This window comes from Mercenaria mercenaria, chromosome 15, assembly GCF_021730395.1.
Source record: "Mercenaria mercenaria strain notata chromosome 15, MADL_Memer_1, whole genome shotgun sequence".
Classification (NCBI taxonomy): Eukaryota; Metazoa; Mollusca; class Bivalvia; order Venerida; family Veneridae; genus Mercenaria; species Mercenaria mercenaria.
The window spans coordinates 20,696,929-20,718,930 of NC_069375.1; the positions used below are offsets into that span (position 1 = coordinate 20,696,929).

At 35.3% G+C, this 22,002-nt stretch overlaps 1 protein-coding gene across 1 annotated transcript in view; it reads left to right on the top strand.

The window, feature by feature from the left end:
• The window catches only part of LOC128548726 (uncharacterized), a 59,475-nt gene extending 39,253 nt beyond the window's left edge, over positions 1-20,222 (top strand). The window contains exons 2-3 of the mRNA XM_053524110.1: positions 19,185-19,545; positions 19,824-20,222. Coding sequence (XP_053380085.1) covers positions 19,185-19,545; positions 19,824-20,222 — 760 coding nt within the window. The remainder of the gene's footprint in view (positions 1-19,184; positions 19,546-19,823) is intronic.
• Positions 20,223-22,002: the final 1,780 nt, after the last annotated feature.

Genomic DNA, 22,002 nt, shown 5'->3' on the forward strand with positions numbered 1-22,002 from the left:
ATTTTCAAAGCAGTAAATGTTCAAGTCACATATCTATGTCATGATTATGGTTTAAGGGTTATGTATCGTTGTATATTATATATTTTCTTATATATTTTCTTAATAGCATTTTCAAACGCATACATTATTTGATTACAATGTACTATATGCCAATATTATTACCTTTTTTTCACGAGTTCGCTTTGTTGTGCGCCTACAGTTCAAAACGTACCCAGACAAAATGAATCCATATTTTCTCAATCCCTGATAAATTATATTTAATGTAAAAGGGCTGTACAATCTTTTCTACGGGTTTTATTAGTTAATTGAGAGCCAAAACAAGATAATATATTTCTTCGCTCTTCGCTCGCTCGTGATTTTCTCAAAAACAAAAACAAATTGATAAAATTATTTTTTTCGCTCGCCGCCTCAATTTTTTCAGAAAAAAATCCGATAAACAACTTTTCAATTTGGTGTGGCCTTATCAAGAAAAGTAAATTTGAAAGGACCAAAAAATATAACAACACTGAATCCAAGAAAGGATTCTGTTAAGCAGTATGGTTCCCATATATAAAAGTTAAGACATCAGTCTGCACTGGTCGCAAAGGCTGAATCACTTGCTGACAGCAGGCTAAAGGATATTGTTTGGAGAAAATTTGTTTGACTGTTGTGCTACCAAACCATTGTGTGAGTACGCTTCAATTCCATATACCATCAAGCAGTAGTCAGGTGAATGGCCTGGAAAATTCCTTTGAACTAATTATAACTAACCGCGCAACAGGTTGCGTGTTGGTCTCCACTGACTGATAAGAATAAGAGGCTGTTTTACAGGTAATTCATGAAGTAAATGAATCTTGAAAGAAATCTACAAGATTATTTAGAAGCATAGAATGCAGCAAACTAATATCAGACTGAGCTTGAATAAAACATACAACTTGCGAGTAGCTCCGTTGCGTTTTTAAAGTTCTTGGGTAACTAACTAACTTATCAATTTTTTGTACACAGGTGTTTGATTCAGAACAACTCAGATATCAGTTATTTACTTTGATCATCTATATTATTTACAAATACTCACAAAGCTATTTTCGCATTTGTTAATATGAAATACATTTTAATTTTGACTTACTGCGGGAATCGTACCCTAACAAAGTTCAGACACAGCGCTAGTATGCAATTCGCCTCTTGTAAATTAATTTAATAACTATTTTGTTTCTAATTTCCCCAAACATAAATAACATTTTTACTAATCTTTATTACAAATTAATGGCATGGAAACTAAAACTAAATTTTAATTTAACATTTTAATGAAAGTTCACTATTTTAATTATGTTTTAGAAAATATTTAGATTTAAGACATGTTATTATAACACTGTTTATTAAATGTAAAATATAAAGAAATTGAAACGTTTATGTATAATGTTTCAATATTAAGATCGAATTATAGTAATTTCAAATCTTATTAAATTCCATTGAAAGCGTATTATTTTGACATGAAAGGGAATATGGTTTAATATCAAGAAAAGTTCATTTGAAAGGACAAGAAAATATAACAACACTGAATCCAAGTAAGGATTATGTTAAGCAGTGTGGTTCTAAATATATTAGAAGGGTTAAGACATCATTTTTTAACTTTAGAGCATTTCAGTGATATAAAATAATATATTTTATCATGTTGCTTTGTAGAAAAGTTAACTGATTCGAGCAATAAGCTATCTGGAAATGTTCCACATCTATACTTGGACAGCTACATATAAAATATAATTATATAATCACTTCCCAATTGTTAACATATTAGATTTTCGTATACTTTTGAGCGATTGACTGTAAACAGTCTTGATTTTCTAATAATTATTGGCGTATGACTGTCTTGACCGCAAGTAATATCTTACTCTGTTGATATGCAAAGCTCTATGGTGGTTGGCCGGCAGAATTATCTTACTCTGCTGGTATGCAAAGCTCTATGGAGGTAGGCCGGAAGTAATATCTTAATCTGCTGGAATGCAAAGCTCTATGGAGGTTGGCCGGCAGTAATATATTACTCTGCTGGTATGCAAAGCTCTATGGAGGTAGGCCGGCAGAAATATCTTACTCTGCTAGTATGCAACGCTCTTTGGAGGTTGACCGGTAGAAATATCTTATTCTGCTGGTATGCAAAGATCTATGGAGGTAGGCCGGCAGTATTATCTTACTCTGCTGGTATGCAAAGCTCTATGGAAGTAAGCCGGCAGTAATATCTTACTCTGCTGGTATGAAAAGCTCTATGGAGGAGGCCGGCAGTTATATCTTAATCTGCTGGTATGCAAAGCTATATGGAGGTTGGCCGGCAGTAATATCTTAATCTGCTGGTATGCAAAGCTCTAAGGAGATAGGCCGACAGTAATGTCTTACTCTGCTGTTATGCAAAGCTCTAGGGAGGTTGGCCGGCAGTAATATCTTACTCTGCTGGTATGCAAAGCTCTATGGAGGTTGGCCGGCAGTAATATCTTACTCTGCTGCTATGCAAAGCTCTATGGAGGTAGGCCGGCAGTAATATCTTACTCTGCTGGTATGCAAAGCTCTATTGAGGTTGGCCGGAGTAATATCTTACTCTGCTGGTATACAAAGCTCTATGGAGGTAGGCCGGCAGTAATATCTTACTCTGCTGGTATGCAAAGCTCTATGGAGGTAGGCCGGCAGTAATATCTTACTCTGCTGGTATGCAAAGCTCTATGGAGGTAGGCCGGCAGTAATATCTTACTCTGCTGGTATGCAAAGCTCTATGGAGGTTGGCCGGAGTAATATCTTACTCTGCTGGTATGCAAAGCTCTATGGAGGTAGGCCGGTAGTAATATCTTACTCTGCTGGTATGCAAAGCTCTATGGAGGTAGGCCGGCAGTAATATCTTACTCTGCTGGTATGCAAAGCTCTATGGAGGTAGGCCGGTAGTAAATTCTTACTCTGCTGGTATGCAAAGCTCTATGGAGGTAGGCCGGCAGTAAATTCTTACTCTGCTGGTATGCAAAACTCTATGGAGGTAGGCCGGCAGTAATATCCCTTACTCTGCTGGTATGCAAAGCTCTATGGAGGTAGGCCGGCAGTAATATCTTACTCTGCTGGTATGCAAAGCTCTATGGAGGTAGGCCGGCAGTAATATCTTACTTGCTGGTATGCAAAGCTCTATGGAGGTAGGCCGGCAGTAAATCTTACTCTGCTGGTATGCAAAGCTCTATGGAGGTGGGCCCGGAGTAATATCTTACTCTGCTGGTATGCAAAGCTCTATGGAGGTGCTAAGTTCTATGATGTCAGTCCTGGTAGTATATCTTACTCTTGGGTATTCAAAGCTCTATGGAGGTAGGCGGCATAATATCTTACTCTGCTGGTATGCAAAGCTCTATGGAGGTAGGCCGGCAGTAATATCTTACTCTGCTGGTATACAAAGCTCTATGGAGGTAGGCCGGTAGTAAATTCTTACTCTGCTGGTATGCAAAGCTCTATGGAGGTTGGCGGGCAGAATATCTTACCCTGCTGGTATGCAAAGCTGTATGGAGGTTTTGCTAAGTTCAAAACATATGATGTCAGTCCATTTTTAAGGATAGTATTTCTTACTTTATATATCGGGTCAAAATATTGAGTATCGGACTCAAGTGTATTTGGTATTTATGCAATAAATAGAGGAGGGCTTTCAAATGGCATTTTTGAATAAGTGAGCATAGAACTAAAGATTTCATTAATTGAAACATGCAGACCAAAAACGTACAACGTAGACAAGACTTAAACTTGTAAAATGAATTAAATCCAATGGTAAATTCTATCATTAAAAATCAGGTATACCATAAGGTATTTGTTTTAATTTGGAAGCATGGTTGAACACAATACTATGAAATGTCATACAGAATTCCAGCTTGAACTTCGCTTTGCAAATACACATTCATTTACATGACTTCTTGTCATTCAGGGTTTTTTTTTTCGCGAGATATGCATGTGAACCAAAGGTAATCGGACGGAAAATTTCTGGCTCCGTCCAGTTCTATACCGAAGCCGAAATGCGAGGCATTTTGTTCTACAGATAAATTTCTGGAATTATAAAACAATCCTTATTGGATCACGATCATGACAGTAAAACAGATGGTAATGACAACTGTGCATCCTTACCAAATCAAATAATAGAATAAAACAAAACAAATATATATATATGTAAACATGTATTTGAGAAATAGATTTTATGAAGTATTTATATATATGAGGGACTTCATGGTCGAGTGGTTGAAGTCGCTGACTTCGAATCACTTACCCCTCACCAATGTGAGCTCGAGCTTCCCTCAAGGCGTTGAATTCTTCATGTGAGGAAGTCATCCAGTTAGCTTACGGAAGGACGGTGGTTCTATCCCAGTGTGCCCCCGTGATGAAATAATAAACGGAGGGGCAACTGGGTTCTTCCTCCACCGTCAAAGCTGAAAAGTTGCCATAAGACCTAGTATTGTTTTCCCTGCGACGTTAAACCTAACAAACATAATTCGTGATAGGAATGAATACGTGAAAAACCGAGACACTTATTTACACAAATTCTTTACTATGATCTCGAACAGATGGATCTTCGACTAGGACAGTTTCAGCTCATAAATTAATAGCTGCCTACAACATGGAATATGTGTCTTCAATTTCATACTCTATATTCAAGTTTTCAATCAAACTCCTCTTATCAATACCAGGACAGTTACATAATTGGAATAGATAGTACGAATTCCGAAGGGGTTACCGCGTTCTATGTCTCAGTGTTGTCATATATTTAATGATGCTTTGAATTCATTGAGCATTTGGTAGTGCAGCTAGTTTCTTGATTCGTGTCCGTAACCACGTAAAATTTATCTGGAAAGTATATAATTTTGAACATATATTTTTCGGGCTCACGGCCATTATTTGCTGAAAAATTCGCATTGAACTTCGGTTGTGAACAATGATCAATATTAAGCAGATGTTTGGTACTTCTATCGAGAAGTCATGTGGAATGTAAAAATAATGATTTTGATAGACTGGTTTTATTGATTTGATTTTATTAAGATACTCGGGTGCAGGATTAATTATTACGGCCATTAAAAAATAAAATGGGAAGAGTGATTTTTTATGCCTGTTTTTCCTTTCCATTGCTAATAATTTGGTATTTATATAATGAAACATTTAACTATGCTTAAATTGTCAATATTTCTGAGGACTGGAGGGATATCTTGAACTAAATTGATACCATGAAAACGATCCAGGCGACTTATGGCTTTGTAATGGTCCAGTGGTACCACCATCTGGCTGAGACACCAGTCAATATTTAACGATACGAAGAACATTGAATTTCTACGATTCATCAAATTTGCATCTATCTGATTGGAGCGCCATCAACAAGACAGTTGCGTCATTGAATTATGACATATCATTAAAAAAAATTCCCGCTTTAAAAAGTAGGAAACACATTGGAATTTCAGATAGTTTGCATGCTAGTTTGTCACTTTATTTCTCTTTAGATTTTATTGATTTCATAATTACTCGTTTATTTCTAAATCATTTTTGGTTTGTTCTTTTATTCTTGCTTCTGCTGAAGTGATGTGGATCACTTTAATTTTTGTTAGATTCATAATCAAAACGCCACTGTTTAATGATTTTCAATTTCGCTTATAACTTATAACAGAATGGTACGATCATGTCTGACTTACGTATTGCACAAATTTGATAGGTGTCGACTAACGTTGCCTAGTAAACACTTAACATTGTAAATACTAGCAATAATGTGGCGACCAGTTGTCAATTGCATTAGATATTGTATTAGAACAATTGCTTAAATCACATTTTATCAGAAATTACAACATTAAAACGTCTGTTAATGAACACATTAGCATGTACGTGTAATCTTCATTTAAATGTAACCAAAGAATGCGTTCTACGTTATATATTAAAACCTCAGATATACATGTAACGCCCAAAATTATTGTAAACAATACATGTTAGACAAACAACACTTTAATCAAGATTTGGGGAGTTGTTATAAAATTCTTAATAATATTAAACTAAATTTGTTATATCAACTGGACAGTCATTGAAAGATGTTTTGTTTAACCTATAGAACAATTGAAATATAAACAGCATGACTTCTCTCTTTTGTCTCCGACATTAAATAGATTAAATTTCTACATAGGTTGAAATGACTACACTTGTAACGAGGGAAATATTTGGAAAAATTCTGGCATTGATTCCTTTTCTATATGTTACGATAGAAGAAGCAAATCCCGATCTCACGTTGATTGACAAAATGGAATTATTAAGGTGTCCAATACACAAATATGTAACATTTCGATGCCTGTTGACCCATGTGTTTGGTATCATTTGAAAGAGTTGTGTCTGCTGAACTGAACAAGAATTAGTAAGTAATATGACCATAAATAATATGCAAGAATCATTACAGTCATTATTTTGACTGCGAAATGGTAAATCTTATTTTGTAAAAACTGGATTTCTGTTGAAGTAACATTAAAGACAATCAAATGAAAAAAAACTCTCTGATATATTTAACCTACTTTTGTCAAAAGGAAAGATCAAAACTGTTGAAAATAGTTTATTGCCTGTTCATTCATAAATACCTAATCTTCAGTTTAAGGAACTCATTTTGAGCAAGGCAGTTGTGGGTTTGCAAAGGTCTACATATATTTTCCTTTGCCCTGCTGTGGTAATTTACTACAAAACAGACTCTTTATTCATCGAGTAGCTTGAAATGTGATATAACTTTAACGTGGTTTGTATTGTGCGGTCATGTCTTTTTGCCCTACGTAGAGTGCGCATGCGCGAAAATTTACTTTCGTTGCTTAGGAATTCGTGATGTGTAAATCCATCTATGCCCAGCATTTTGAGGACACATACTGACTGAATTTGATCATAAGCTTTCTTTATTTAGCTTTCCTACAAAAATAGAGTGTACAACTAACCAAGTATTTCAAATGAAAAAAAACGAATTTGTAGTTAGTTCTAGTCCTAAATGTTTTATGAATTTGGAAGCACTCGTTTTTTTAAACTATAATAAACTTGCTAGAAATATTCTGTTTACTAGTAGTTACATTTAAATTGTCTCAGATTAAGAAATAGAGCTTAATACTGCAGTATGTTGTAATTGGAAAGAACTTTAATAGTCTTTTCAACTTGCCGGTCATAATATAACTGGTAATTTTACTATTATTGATGACAAAATTATTTTTCTTGATGGTGAAGCAAATTGTAGAATTCCTTCACGTACAATCTTTGAAACATTTCTCGATGAAATAACTAAATAGATTTGATTATTATGCTAGCAAACGGTATGGAAGAAAAATACATAAACCCGGTTACGGATTCGTTGAAATAAACAATAGCATTTTTTTTAGTAAAGGCAAAGGGAAATCAATTTTGAAGATATAAATTCATTGTTCATGAAACAGATCTAGTCAACCCGAATTTAGATCAAAACCGAAATTACCAGGGAGTTTTGTTTTAAATCTTAATTAGAACAAACATCAGATCTGTTTTGAGATGAAAAGAAAAACGAAACAAATTCGCTTGGTACCCCTGAATAAAATGTGAACAAAACGATAACAAAACAGTAAAATAGTTCTAAAATAAGTAAAATTCCAGAATGTTGCTATGCTATTTAAGCATTTGAAAAAAAATGGAATTTTGCTGTACAAAATACGTTAATGAGACGTCATAACGCATACCCACCTACAACGTGTTATTTTTATTTTTACCTTGATAATATTTCCATTGATTTCGTTGTTCATAAATTGCTATGAATTTCATTTGTAATGTTATACCAGTACATATTGAATTAAATCGTAAGTTTATACTAACAACTGAAGAAACATACAACATACAGCAATTCAAATCAACTTACCCATATCGGTTAGTCTGCTGCATTTAACAAATGTGACTACGAACGTTTTCCAGTGTTATATTTAAGTAAGGAACCACCTCTTCACAATGCAGCCAATCATTACTATTCAGATCATGTGTCTTTACCGCCTCTTCACAGTGCAACCAATCATTACTATTCAGATCATGTGTCTTTATCGTATTTTTGTTTTCCTAATCGAGTCATTTTATCAGAGTTAATTAATGTGAAACATGTATTTTCTTCGTGATACTTTAAAGGCTGCTTCAAATGTGTGTAAACATCTGGAAATGTTTATGCTTATATCAAATAACATAATCATTACTTATAGACTTCATCACTTCAACATTTGATATTACGTCCATATAACCTACGTATATTTAAGCAGACAATGCGCAGGGCTACTAGACATTTGCGAATTAAGACGATGTTGAAGAACATTTCAATAAAGTGTAATTATTTTGGACCACAAACTTTGGGTTATATGTATAAAAATGTTCTCTGACAGACAGACGGGGGCATACAAAACCAAAACTATAACCCCCACCGCATAATGGTGGCGTGACAAGCAAATTCAGTAAATTTATATCCCTTGTTATATAAGTTGTTTTTGTAAATGAGGGGGGGGGGTATATTTTGGAAGATGTTTTAACTGCAGATATACACAAGCTATGTACAAAAGGACCGTGCAACGGTTTGTTATTTCCCATTATTTTTACAAGTCAAGGGGAAGAATCTGCTCTGTAGTGACCTATAAGTTTCATGAAGGTTTTTATCGATAACATGAATTTTATTTTTGGAATTAATGAATTTTTAAAACAATAAATAGACAATAACTCTGCAGTTATTTAATAGATGAAAGGTACGCATCCACCACCGTACTATAGTGATATACATTAAGTTACTTTTTTATGCCGGGACTTTATTGAACGTAAAATAATCAAAGGGCAATAACTCTGGTTAATGAAGAAATCCAGATAAAATTGCAGATAAAATTGCATGTTCACCGCTTCCCTATAGTGATCTATATTTGTGTAAAGTTTCATAAAGATCCATGAATATGTTACTTAGATACTGTGAAAAGTTGTGGGGAGGGCAGTTCTACGTGTGAGCAAAGATGATGTGCTAATCTGCTATTTAATAATTACGTGATGTTTGGTGATTCTTGATAAAGTACTGTTTGAATTATATGTAAAGTGATATGTGTGAGCAATGGTCATGTGTTAGTTAATAATTATGTGAGGTTTGGTGGTTCTAGCTGAAATACTTCTTGAATCATAAGCATTTTCATTTTTAATGCAAATTGAGGGGAAAATTTGTGCATTTACTGGATCGAGTATAATATTACGTGTGAGCAAAGGCCGTATGCTTATTAATATTTATATATTCATGTTAGGTTTAGTTATCTTAGCTGAAACCTATTTTATTATAAGCATCTTTTTCAAAGAAATCAAGGGGGAATCTCTATTTTAATGGGTCAAGGGAAATAAAGGTCGTGTTATTTGAGGTCTAAACGCTTTTTGAATCACTATTATTATTATTATACCAGATTTATAGAGCGCCTTTTCATGATAAACACGTTCAAAGGCGCTTTATATATACTGCAGCCACACAGGGCGCGAAATCGTCCTCTACTAGTACAGACACAGAGCGATCTGACCAGAGGGACAATGTGAGATAAAGCCCCCAGAACAGACAGAGAGGACGTTTCAGATACAGACGTGTCATAAGCCTTTTTAATTTCGGACGGATGGACGGACGCACGGACGGACAAACGGACGTGCCCAACGAGACGGTATTTATGTGACACCCCCATTGTTCTCTCTATTGTTCTAACAGTCACATAAAAAGAAAAAGGTCACATAAACAGAACGGAATGAATGACATCAAAGAGAAAATACCGTTATGCAGTCACTTAACCATCATTTCGCGGGCACATCTGGACGGACAACGCCAAAACAATATCCCTTCGCCTGAGTGTCTGTGCTGTTGTGCTTTACGTTGTGGTGTAACCGTGGTTAAGGAGCGTGGCGTTCCCTTTTTATATTCACATTGTTCTACTTTCCCCTTCGGCCTCCTCCCCCACCCCTTTCCGCCTCTTGTCGCTATCTTCTCCCCCTGTCTTTATTTGGCATAAATTTATATGTACTTGTTGGAATTTTGAAGCAACCCGTCTGTGATATTTTTCCGTTGCGGCTTCCTTTTGTTGTGGGCCTACTTTGCAAATGCATGGCTCTGGGGCTGTGTTTTAAGTGCTCCGTGCTTCTGGAAAATCTACCCTTAACTATTACTTTTAAAGGCACAACTAAGCAAGAAAGTCATAAACAGTTCTGGAATTCGAAGTCGACCACCTTGAAAATGACAGCAATCTCAAATTTAGTTAAATAATTTTTGTCGGTGGTCTCTACCTTTGAAGCCCTATTGAGCTAATAAATATTTGCTGAAAGATTCATATTTGTAATTTGAACAGCAGAGACATTGTGTTCCGTTTAGCACAACAAACCTAATTGTAGTGTCTATAATAGTTAAGTGTCAGCAATATATAACAAATGTCATTTTGTAAATTGTTTGTTTCTTTAATTTTGTTCTGTATTCTAACATTAGATATTAACGAATAAGAAAATGCTCAAATAATTTTAGACTGTAAGACGACAGGCGGGTGTTATCAATATCTGCCAGAGGTAACACTTCCTAGCTGGATTAATAAATGAACAAGATGGACACTTCCAAATACAAAATGTTTGCGGGGAGTCAGTTTGTATAAAAACAAAATGAATATGAGTTTTCGTTTTTGAGCGTGACTTTCTCTGTTGAATATTCGTCCTTGACTTTTTTCCACATGCCCCATCACTCCGACTATTTCTCTCCGACTATTTCTCTACCACATACCCTCACTCCGACTATTTCTCTACCCCATACCCAGTTTTCCATCTTGAATATAGTTGATATGTACTAACTGTTGAATTTTGAAGCAAGATATCTGCTTGTAAGCATATAGATGGTTGTACCTATGTGGTCTGTATCAATTACCCTCAAGTCGATAGACTGACGACATATTTACTTCTATCACAAAGGACAAAATCGAAATCAAAGTCCTTTAAATGTAGAATGTTAAAGGACAAAAACAAAAGAAGAATTGACAAAATACTGTACTATTTATAACTTAAGTAATGAACATCTGCGTTTTAAAGTATAATATTTGTTAATTTTTAATTTCCTTTTGATAACAAATTTCATTTTAGAAGCCTAACAATCACAAACAATTGCAAATTTCACAGCATGAACGTACAATGCTGTTTGATTTATACGTTATAAATACGAAATTATTACTTATATAATTCCTGTATTATCTCGATTTAGTGATTTTTGAATCTAGGGATCTAGATGAAGGATAGAATATATTTGGAATCTGACTTACTCAATTTTTAAAAATATAAGTGTCTATGCATATAATTTTAATACATTGGTAGCTCTTAAGAATTCCGAATACTGGTTATTATGGCTGGAAAACCTTAAGATATTTTACACAGATTAAAAGAATCAGTCGATTGTTGTAGTTTCAAATGTGTGTATCCAACTCTCAGGAAACCATCCAGATGGTAAAGTGGCTCTGTCGAGATACTCTAAAACAATTATCCGAGAGTTGGGTTCTACCGATCAATACCTAAATCAGCGACATATTATTTTCTTGTATTCCGTGTTCTACAAATAACAGAAAATAAATGAAACGAAACAACTATATGTAATACATTGTCTTTTCCACATAATATTTAAGTAAAGCAAGGTAACATAGAGTAAAAAGTCAGCAGCTTTTAACACACAGAGTTTTATTTACAAGATAAGCTATACTTAGAATCGATCCATATGACTTCAAAGCTGAAAAGTTCTAATAATCCTTTCCAAATTTTCTATATTTGTTTAATTATCATTCTTTAATTTTATACTCCTTATTCCGCCCTCTCTTATTAAGATAGTTCTGCACATTTGATAAACCAGAAGTGATGGCGTAACGTCATTTATCCGGGAAATGCAAAATAAAGCCTGGATTCGACGTACGTAAATGAAAATCATTTTATGAATCGATGGCAACCCGCGAGTAAATTTATTGCAGTGGTACCGTTACTCTCTTTCTAAAGTTAAAATATGATATTAAAACGTCTGATATGTTATATAATTCAAAATAATATCTGAAAATTAGCTTGAAATGTTCGGTTCACTTTTATCATAGTCAAATATCTCAAAAATAAGCACACGGACTTTAGTTCACCACATTATAGACCATATGTTTATTTACGACTGTGAGAAGTTTCATATAAACCTACTTTGTAGAAAAAATAATTCTATTTGCGAAAATGTTATGAAATTTGAAGTTTTCCCATAGACTCCCATTATGAAAACATGCGTGAAGTCCAAATGTTTCAGATCTGTCTAGCAAAAAATCAAGCAATCTTTTTTATTTACTGAATTTTCTAAGTTTATTCTGAATTTTTGAATAAACTGGGTTTTATCAAATTCTACATTGTAGAAAACATTTGAGCCGTGCCATGAGAAAACCAACATAGTGGGTTTGCGACCTGCATGGATCCAGACCAGCCTGCGCATCCGCGCAGTCTGGTCAGGATCCATGCTGTTCGCTTACAAAGCCTATTGCAACTAGAGAAACCGTTAGCGAACAGCATGGATGCGCAGGCTGGTCTGGATCCACGCTGGTCGCAAACCCACTATGTTGGTTTTCTCATGGCACGGCTCAATTTTCGATCTGAAAGTGCAGAACCATAATTCAGTCCTTTTGTATAAGCATTTCCCTGAGTATTTATACCGTTTTCACGAAATACATCGCCTTAACATGTTTACAATTATTTCTAACAATTATTAGCAATTTCAAAAACATGTCAATCAAAACGTCCATTATGTACTCGTATAACCGTAAACAACTGATGTAGAATCAAAAAGAAAATGATTAAGGACAACCAAATCATTTTCTGTTGAGAACTTTACAATATCTGACCGGTTACAATAGTAAACAAAGTCATTTAGACCAAAACTTAATGGATAAAACATTCTGCCGTTACGAAATTTACTGGAGTAGTAAATAACAACAATGGCCTAAACATGCAAACAAACTGATTAGTATTTTCTAAGAAGTATTTGAACTTTCTACTGTAAACAATATGCGATAAAATAAACACAATGATAAATTAACTGAAAGCTCACCCACGTTCTATCACTGAGTGACACTGTAAGAAACAAAGAGCAACTACAAAGATGAACAATGTTTATATCATTCGCAGGCATTATATGTATAACACATTGTTTGATAAATTAAAATCACATAACAACTAATAGAGACGACGTTTACTGATGCAATACTTTAACAATTTACAGTCGGATACACCCCGTGATTCAAGGAGAATGCACAAAAATAACATGACTGATTAGTTTGCGTTTTAAAGAAGTATGTTTTCATATAAGCTAATATTTATAAATAGATGGTTTACGTTTGAAAACAAAACACCAATTTGCACCCAAACTATCTGCTTATGTTTTATGTAAGTAATGAAAACTAAATGGAAATACAACGTTTAAAGAACGTATGAAACAAACCATATATAAGTGTTTGTAAGGATGGGTAAATGTTTTGTATTTGCACTTTTACAAAAATACTTAGAAAAAAAGTAAAAAAAGTAGACAGCAAAGGAAATACAACAAATAAAAGTACACTGCGTGGCGCCTACTTGGAACTGTCTGTGCCGAAAAAACAACATCACTCGGGAGACTTAAGAGTCGACACCATGTTCCCAAGTCAACTCTTTATAAGTTTGTAAGCTTGTACGTTTATGGTCTACGACTGAATGCCAGTAAAATCTAATTTCGACTTAAACAGGGAAGACTTTGGTGATTCTATAAGAGTTTGTTCTCACTATAACTTCCGTAAATGTTCTGTACTAAAGTGTAGAAGATTTCCTAAATTAGGTCCAGTTCGGCTAACTTATTTAACGTTTATAAACAACGAATTGTCAAGTTCTGTCTTATCTTCAAACAAAATTCAGTAACACAGTTTTATACAAGTTCATTTAATTCTTCATTTGTGACGCAAGTCTAAGCATATTTTGTGTATTTATGGAGATCTAACATGTACAGTTCATGACTAGACAATATATGACACAAGCAGTTTTAATTAAAAACATATTCGCTGTGCCATCAACATGTTTGCTCCAAACCCATGGTCATGTAAGAATAAAGTAATTTTTGTTTACGTTAACGTTGACTTTAGCTTTAGTTTACCTCCGCATTTTGCTTTGTTGTGTTGAATGCTTCCGTATAATCCTATTATATTTTCTTAATTTATTGTAGATGTTGATCATTTACTCATCTATATATACACTGTTGTAAGGGCTTCGTTAGAGGTCGGCTGCTTTTTTGATTGCAATTTTTATACACCCGTCTCTGAAAGAGCGGGACGTATTATGTGAACACCCGTGGCGGGCGAGCGGTCGGCGTCCAAAGCATGTCAGTCCTCTAAGTCAAACAGTTTTCATCCCATCTTCATCAAACCAAATGACAATGTTTGTGGGCCTAGTATCTCGGCCAAGTTCGATAACCACCCAAATCGCACAAGACACTCTTGGATTATGGACCTTGAATTACTGGAAATCTGCGAAATGAGCCATGTTCGAACAGTTTGGATCCAACTGTCAATTTCATCCCACATTGATCCCCTCAAATACCTTGATTCCATCTTACTCTTTTTCAGAGGGTTAACAAGGCATGCAACGCCAACATTATTACCTTTATGAGACGTCCCCGAATATTTAGACGGGCGTATTTTGTGAAAGCCTGGCACTCTTATTGTATTGGATATTTGTCCTTACATTTACCTGCACAATTATTCACGAATTCAGGCATAGTTCAGTGTCCATGTTTTCATCTAATGTGTTGGATAATGTCTAAAGCTGATGATGCTTGGTATATTTCAATAATTATAAAAACTGAGTGCTGGAAATGACCTGTAAATAGTTGCAGGTAAATATCCGTTCTAAGTAATTCTAAGTGTGTAATGCGTTTTTGCTTTTTTTCTAGTATAGACCACATATATTGCAGTGATATCTTTACGGGTAGAAGTTACAGATAAATAAAGTAATAGATCTAGAGTTAGAGTAAAGATAAATGATACACATGTAACAAAGTAAGTGATCAATGATATTCCTAATGACGAAAAGCACAATCTTTGTAAGAATATTTTAAATATTGCTGTTTATACCATCAGGATACATTTAGTATATACACCAGAAGTTTACATACTTACATGTCCTTTTGCCAAAGTTGAGTAAAGATAAATGATACACATGTAACAAAGTAAGTGATCAATGATATTCCTAATGACGAAAAGCACAATCTTTGTAAAGAAATATTTAAATACTTGCTGTTAATACACTCAAGGTAACATTAAATATATACACCAGAAGTTTACATATCTTCACATGTCCTTTTGCCAAAGTTACAGCATCAAAGTAATTATATCTCTGAGAGCAACATTTGTAAGGAAATTTACTATCCATATACTTCATAAATATTCTAGGACACAGTCATATAGGCACGTTTGAAGTGTTAGCAAACCTACATCACATATAGTACTACGATCTTTAGACTGTACCATTGTCCTCGTTCGTTTGATTTCATTAAAATGTATTGATTTGTTAAAACTTATCAGCGTATCGACGCAACACGGAGCTGTGATTTTCTAGAATAATCCATTTTTTATCAAATTGTAACACATATGTTTAAGCACTGAAGAGTTTGTGTTGCTTATGATCTGTGATGGTTATTGAGCATTTATTGTATTAAACATTCAATTCCACGCTCCTTTATTACAATATTGTATACATATATACAGTCTACTTTGTTTCATTTAAAATGTCATTTATTGCCATAATTGTTTGAAAATATTGTAAATGAGATATCCAATCTCCTGCTTGAAGATATCCAATCTCGTGCTTGTAGATGGCTTGTTGTTTTGTATTTACTGTTTGATATACCAGCGTTGTTACATGCATTGTGAATTCGCATTGATTTCTTATAAATAAAATTAAAATAATATATCAAGCTGTTTTGTCTTTAAACCTTTGTAAAATTAATGGCATCACTCTATTTCCTAACAGAAACAGCGCTTAAGCAAATTGATTTTACCATCAAAGGAATGACAAATACTTCATCCAAGCTAAAATGTATGCAAAATCGTTAAAAGTGTCAATAATTGCCAAAACAAGCTAAACTTTTCAACATGTTACCTACTCCAAAACTGCCAAATTAGAGTACAACACCGTTTCTTCACAACTACCTAGGTGTGTATTACAAAATCAATTTGGGGACTCCGTGGCTGAGTGATTAAGACCGTTGACTTCAAATCCCTTGCCCTTCCGAGATGTAGGTTCGGGCTTCAAATGTGGCGTTGAATTCTTTATGTGAGAAGGCAATCCAGCTGAGCTGGCTTACGGAAGTTCCTATGTGTACGTGCCCGCCCGTTATTAAATAATGCTCGGGGGCCACCCGGAGTTTTCCTACACCACCGAAGCTGGAAAATCGCCATATGACCTATAATTGTGTCGCAAATAAGCCGTTAAACCCAACAAAGCAAAATCAAACGTATGCTAGTACATGCAGACCAGCATCATCTCATCTATATGATCCTACGGTCCTATTTACCGTTCTATCCCAATTTCTATTTTACAGGATGCAAGATCAATCCGTTTGTGGAATATCCTTCCAGTAAAACCTATCCAAAACATAATTTATAACATGGCTGTAATGGGAAGTAGTCATTTTTACCTATATAAAGTGGGAAGTTTGAAAATGATTTATAAGAAACTGGTGGCTAGAATTTAAAACAGTGTCACGCAAATGAAAGAAATAGCTTGTCCAAACGACATCTCTTAAACTGCTTGTGAGATTTTAAAGTAATTAAACAGGACAATTCATTTGATGATCTTTCCCCAAGTTTTTATCAAGTTTAAAAAAAATCTTTAGTTCTTGAAAACAGACGAATTGCGGAGAGGAATTATAAAGTGAATAGTTCTAATCCTCTTTATTTTTTCCATTGCAGTTATGGAAAAGTAATCTATATTACCTGCAAATACAGGACAACACAGTTATACATGCCACAGTCCTCTAGTCATTTTCGTTAATTTCCTCATTATTCTAGATATTTTCCAATACAGTACTACAACAAATATATACAGACAGCAGAAATAGTTCTCTTAAGATCTCTTGTAATACCAACATATTCCGCTTTGTGAAATAATGTGGGTTTCAACTTTTCTAAAAATTCGTCTGTTTGTTAGTAATGTCACTACAGAAAATGTCGTTACTACTTTCCACATGTTATGTCTTGATTTGATTTTTACATATTTTTCTTTTCAATTGGCTTATTATAGTCCTGTTTAAGCATTTGTTCATAGCTATAATAAAGTTATTGCAGTGTCTTCCTGTCCCTTCCTTAGTTCGTTGGTCCGATTTCGTGTCCGGTCTGTCAATTTGTAATTCATAGATGATTTCAACTTCCTTGTTTAGTCATTAATGTCTCAGCTTCGAATCATTTACTCTTAGCTACCTATTTGCATTCAAGAAACGGAAAATGTAACAACACTTCCAAGACTTCTACGTTTCGGAGGAAATTTAAAATCGTAACAGTTGAGTAAGATGCAAAGAGTAAATTGGGCTTTCCTCTGATTAAACAAATCCGAAAGACCATGTTCATAGTTAGATAACTTGGATCATGTGTTGTATAATTTTTTTCTAAATATGGTGTAAGTTGTAGGCGTGATAGAAGTAATTCGGGATGTCCTTGTAGTTTAAAAAAATGAAATTAGATTTTTTCATTTAAAGCAGATGTGTGCGTTAGTTTTGGGCCAAGATGTCACTGTTTCTTTATTTTAATACATAGAACACTTTTCATGCTAGCTCTCCCGATTAGCTCAATAGGGAGGACGCAGATCTATGGATCGTGGGGCCGTGAGTTTGATCCCCGAGACAGACGTATGTTCTCCATGACAATTTGATAAAGGACATTTTGTCTACAATTATTTGTCCTCCGCTTTTGATAAATATGGAGAAGTTAGTAGTTACTGGCGGAAACAGATTTGCAGGTGAGGGAACACTGGTTAGGTTAAATGTCCGCCGTTACAAAACTCGACTACGGCGTTAAACTCAAAACAATCAACATTTTCATACTTATATTCGCATGTTTTAGTTGTTTTTTTGAAGAGGAAAGCAGGATGCTAATTCTGTAGACCAGTATCTGAAATGCGGCAATATAAGGGTATCTGACTACAAATGAGTTGTATTCCACTATTTACAATTCATTGCCCCCTCTTTATTTCATTTCTTCGAAGTAAATGCATGGAAGTCTTATAGCAAAAATAAACCAAAAAAACGTCTTTCATTGATGATAATCTAGAAAGTATACCAATATGGATCTGAAGTGACAACATTTTTATGAAACAAAAACAATTTAAATTGCTATACAACCAAAATGGTAAAATTTTACTCGGATTGAATACGCAAGTATTTCTAAAACGCAAGTATTTCTAAATGGATCGGAGGCTTGATTGAAAGGGTTGTGTTGGGATGGGGACAGAATCAATTACGTCGTGATAGATAGTGTTATTATCAGAAAATTGATTTCACTTCCGTCTGTTAGTTTTGAAAAAAAAATGTACTTGACTAGCCTACTTTATTGCCGTTCATATCTGTTTGTCGGAGAAAAAAATAAATCTTTCTGTTTATCATAGAAACTTTTTCTTTCGCATGTTACACAATTTAGACAAATGGAGTGGTGGAACCAGTGCTGACTTTTAAACTGAATGACATTTTACGATTAAATTTAAATGACACAGAATTTTCATTTGATTTGATTATTTTTAAGCGGTATTTAACTCAAAAATAGAGGTATAAAAGTAATACTTTCATAGATTGAACAAATTTTTCTGATGTCAATACATGTACTTAAAATCATTCTTTGATTCATATAAAAACAACCCATTTCAGATCTTATTTACCTTTATGGAATAACACTTTATTCTACAACTTTATTTCATGGAATTTAACAATCTGGTGACTGAACTTTCAAGAGATGTCAAAGCTGCTCTCTACGCGGATGATTTAGTCTCTTGTGCTCAGAGGAATATGCAACAACTGCTAACTACAGGATGCAAGAAGTCACAGACTGACTTTGAGCCTGGGCAGAAGAATGGTGTGTTCAGGTCAACACTGAGTAGTCCTGCACAACCCTGTTTTTACTGTCACCAAAGCTGACAGGTGCTGGCTATATTAGGATTTGTGACACCCCACTGGGAGTAACGTTCGACAGGCGCCTTACATGGAAGGCACATCTAACCAATGCAGATAGCAAGGAACGAAAAAAGCTTCCAAATCTACAGAAACTTGCTGGTACAAACTTGTTAGCACACCAAAACATACTCAAGACAGTATACCTTTGGACCATCAGACCCATCCTAGAGTATGGCTCCTCAGCTTGGATAACAGCGGCCAAGACAAATCAGCAGAGGTTAGACAAGGTGCAAAATCAGGCTCTCAGAATCATCACCGGAGCACTGAAATCAACACCCATCAAGGCCATGGAAGACGCTACTGTCTTCCCTCCACTTGCCAAGAGAAGAGAGTCGAAAACCCTGGTACAAACCAGCACATACCAATACCTGCCAGATCATTCCCATGCAAGCCAAACTTAAAGGGCTTACAAGAAATCGTTTAAAAGAGGCAGCTTTGTACACGAAGCCAAGACGCTCAACAAAACCTTTACAAAGCATCATGGACAACCCACTACGCCCTTCACTTTTCAAGAACTACCAGAACCATGGAAATATGACCAATCCAACCTGACTATACATACCAATGATCCTTGTCTTCCCCTGATACTTCAGATGAAACGCCCAAACTATCCTTTACACAGGCCAAGAATCAAGACACATACACGTCAGAGACATGGACACAGGTGTACACAATTGGCTCAGCCTCAGCTGCAATAAAAGACGTAGGAGCTTGCATCTTCATACTGTATATTTCGGGAAGATCAAGGACAAATAGTATCCCAACCGGAAGGCACTGTACCAACTATAGATCAGAGAATGAGGCCATCAAACAAGCTATTAAACTCATTGAGGAGTCTCCAGAGGGCTGTCCCAACGTGGTTATCTTCACGGATGCTCTGTCAGTTCTCCAAGCACCGGAAAATTCCAAACAAACATCCATCTCCAGGGCACTGTTCAGTCTATGCAAAACGAGAGTTTTGTCCTTACAATGGATACCTGTACACTGTGGTGTACCTGGAAATGTGAATGCAGACAGATAAGCCAAGCTTGGAGCTACAGATAACCAGCCACAAAATGCCATTACTCACGAGGAGAAGGTGACAATTATCAAAGCACTGACAAAGACAAGGCCACCAAGGATGATAACCATCTACTAGACAGATGGAAACAAGTCATCATTTTTAGGCTTCGCACAGAACATAACACGTTAAATGTGCACAAACCTTATATTGTCTCCCACTCCGATGTGCCCTTGTGGCCTGGAGCAGCAAACTGCTGAGTACATTCTGCAGAGATGTCCACGTCTTGGAAACCAAGAAAAAGTGTGTGTGGCCAAACAGCACCCCAATGAAAACCAAAGTGCACGGCAAGAAGGAGGACCTGAAAACGAAGGCATCCTTCATGGCTGGATCAGATGTGACAGTGTAGGTGGTGAACGCTAAGAAGAAGAAGAAGATGGAATTTATGTTATCAAATGGCTAACAAATAGAAAAATAGGGGGTTGAGTTGTTCCTATTGTTATACAAGTCGTTGGATGTCCGCTTCCCAAAAAGGACGCGTATTTCCTTTTGTTCGCAATTACATTTTTTTCTTTCAATCTCCAAAGTATGTAAACCGTCTCATTTCGTGCTTTAATGCTTTCTAGTAGTGAACATATGTTATTTAAACACGCGTTTTACACGAAATGGCGAAAACAAATAGGAAAATAAGATCTATTTACTATTGACTTCATTTGAGCGCACAGAAACACATTCTTAGCCTAAATTGACCTTGCAAAGAATTATTTCATTAAATCTGCAGAAAAACAGCAAGTTGCTTATTTCGTCAGTTAACATAATGAGTTTCAATAGACAGCATTTATCCTTCCAGTGTTTTAAAAAGCAGAACTTACGTAAAATACCTTATAAATCAGGGATCATTTTCATTAAAGGTACCTTTATTATATTTTGTATTTCCATGTTAAAAGTGTTCAAAAATGCATAGTTTCTGATGTGAAATTTAATTCGTCTACTCCAGTTATTTAACTAAATATTCATGGACCTTCCGAGGCTCTTGATATTCATTTTCATGATGTATTAATAGATATTCGTTTCTGTTTGAATTGATAGTTTACATTATTTCCATGATGCAAGACATATATCGGTAAAGATTTTTTTTGGTTGGGTTTAACGTCGCTCCGACACAAATATAGGTCATATGGCGACTTTCCAGCTTTGATAGTGGAAGAAGACCCCAGATGCCCCTCAGTGCATTATTTCACCACAAGCGGGCACCTGAGTAGAACCACCGACCTTCCGTAAGCCAGCTGAACGGCTTCCTCACATGAAGAGTTCAACGGTAAAGATTAATACTGCAATTTATAAAAAATAACGTCATTGTGTTATTCAATGTTTTCAAAGCATTCGTACAAGCGTTTTTGTAGTTTGTGAAATGAAAGTTCATTCTTCTAAATCAATAATGTGGGGGGCACCGTGGTCGAGTTGGTAAAGTCGTTGACTTGAAATTACTTGCCCCTAGCCGATGGGGGTTCGAGCCTCATTCAAGGTGGTGAATAATTCATGTGAGGAAGCCATCAAGCTGGCTTACGGAAGGTCAATGGTACTACTAAGGTGCCCACTTGTAATGAAATAATGCACGGATGGGCACCCGAGATCAATCAAAGCAGGAAAGTCGCCATATGACCTATGATTGTGTCGGTGCGATGTTAAAGTCAACAAAAAACAAAAACATGAAAAAACATCAATAATTCAACTAAATGTTTATCTTTCATCCGAGGCTTTTAATTTTTATTACATGGTAACGGAAGAATGATCCTGTAAG